The sequence below is a fragment of the Trichechus manatus genome, unplaced genomic scaffold, assembly GCF_000243295.1.
Source record: "Trichechus manatus latirostris isolate Lorelei unplaced genomic scaffold, TriManLat1.0 scaffold00135, whole genome shotgun sequence".
Classification (NCBI taxonomy): Eukaryota; Metazoa; Chordata; class Mammalia; order Sirenia; family Trichechidae; genus Trichechus; species Trichechus manatus.
In genome coordinates, this window is record NW_004444071.1 from 7,779,702 (window position 1) to 7,781,541 (window position 1,840).

At 45.1% G+C, this 1,840-nt stretch overlaps 1 protein-coding gene across 4 annotated transcripts in view; it reads left to right on the forward strand.

Annotated features, from left to right (window-relative positions):
* Nucleotides 1–1,840, forward strand: part of SLC1A3 (solute carrier family 1 member 3) — a 100,363-nt gene that overhangs the window by 90,630 nt on the left and 7,893 nt on the right. For all 4 annotated transcript variants that reach the window (XM_004385251.3, XM_004385252.2, XM_012558085.2 and 1 more), the window contains 2 exons: nucleotides 435–668; nucleotides 1,400–1,594. In XM_004385251.3, coding sequence (XP_004385308.1) covers nucleotides 435–668; nucleotides 1,400–1,594 — 429 coding nt within the window. The remainder of the gene's footprint in view (nucleotides 1–434; nucleotides 669–1,399; nucleotides 1,595–1,840) is intronic.

Sequence of the window (1,840 nt, forward strand, 5' to 3'; positions counted from 1 at the left end):
AATATTCTGGGAGCTTTGGTGTTTCAGTGGTAGAATTCTCACCTTCCATGCAGGAAACCCAGGTCCAATTCCTGGCCAATGCACCTCATGCACAGCCACCATCCGTCAGTGGAGACGTGTGTTGCTATGATGCTGAACAAATTTCAGCAGAGTTTCCAGACTAAAACAGCTAGGAAGAAAAGCCTGGTGATCTACTTCCCAATGAAAATCCTACGGATCACAACAGTCTGATCTGCAACCGATCATGGGATGGTGCAATGCATTCCATTGTGCTTGGGGGCCCCATGAGTAGGGGAGGGGGCAGCTAACAACAATAGTATCCTGGACAGAAAAGTTTGGAAATCAACTATCACTTTTGTTATCTTTGATAACTTATAGGAATAGCTTGTTGAAGACAAGACTTTCAATTGTGCCATGCGTTTGCTTCTACATAGGTACGCTCCCCTTGGCATCCTCTTCCTGATTGCAGGGAAAATTGTGGAGATGGAAGACATGGGAGTGATTGGGGGGCAGCTTGCCATGTACACGGTCACAGTCATCGTCGGCCTACTCATTCACGCAGTCATTGTCCTGCCCCTTCTCTACTTCTTGGTAACACGTAAAAACCCTTGGGTTTTTATTGGAGGCTTGCTGCAAGCACTCATCACAGCTCTGGGAACCTCCTCAAGGTATGTATATAAATGTGACTTATTCTTACAGTAAAAGTCATCTGAAATTTACTTTGAATCAGAGCCCTCTGGTTGGGGGTACCAAAAACCAAACCAGTTGCTGTGAAGTCAATTCTGACTCATGGCGACCCCATGTGTGTCAGAGTAGAACTGTACTCCATAGGGTTTTCAATGGCTGATTTTTCAGAAGCAGATCTCCAGGCCTTTCTTCCGAAGAGTCCCTGAGTGGATTGAACCACCAACTTTTTGGTTAGCAGCCAAGTCCGTTAACTGATTGCACCACCCAAAGACTCCAGGTTGGGGGCAGAGAGGAGCATTTTGTCTTGGGTTTTAACCTTTCAGGCATATGGTGCTGTTCAGACCTACTTGGGATCCAGGGGGATGGCTAGTTATATACCCCTTTTGGGGACAAAATGGAAATCAACTATCCTTTTCTACACCCACTTCCGGTTTACATTTGCCTGAGGGAGAAATGACAGTGACTTGGCACAGGCTGTTGTGATGGGTAATAATCACAAGGATGCCTTACAGAGGAACCCAAAAGAAGAACTGCCAGTTGACCCCATGAGGGAACACACTGTTCCTAACCCTGCTCCCCTCTTTCTAGAAGTGCTGACTCAGTTCTCTTTAGGACATGGGAGAGGAAGGAACTCTGTCCAAGAGACCAAACACACAGATAGGGTTGGAATTACCAGACGGTCAGCTGACATTCCCTGTTTCGCTGTTCTCAGTTCTGCCACCCTACCCATCACCTTCAAGTGCCTGGAGGAAAACATTGGCGTGGACAAACGCGTCACAAGATTCGTGCTCCCTGTGGGGGCCACCATTAACATGGATGGCACTGCCCTCTATGAGGCCTTGGCTGCCATTTTCATCGCTCAAGTGAACAACTTTGAACTGAACTTTGGACAGATTATTACAATCAGGTATGAAGAAAGAGTTCTACACAACATTTTCTTAAGAATGGCTTTAAAAGACAAGATGGTGATCAGGGATTGGTGAAGAAACTGATTGAAAAGGGCATCACACAAACAGGAGGTTAGGGTTCGGGGGAACACTTTTGTTTTTTTGTTTGTTTGTTTTCTTTTTTTTAATTGTACTTTAGATGAAGGTTTATAGAACAACTAGTTTCTCATTAAACAGTCAATACACATATTGTTTTATGATATTGG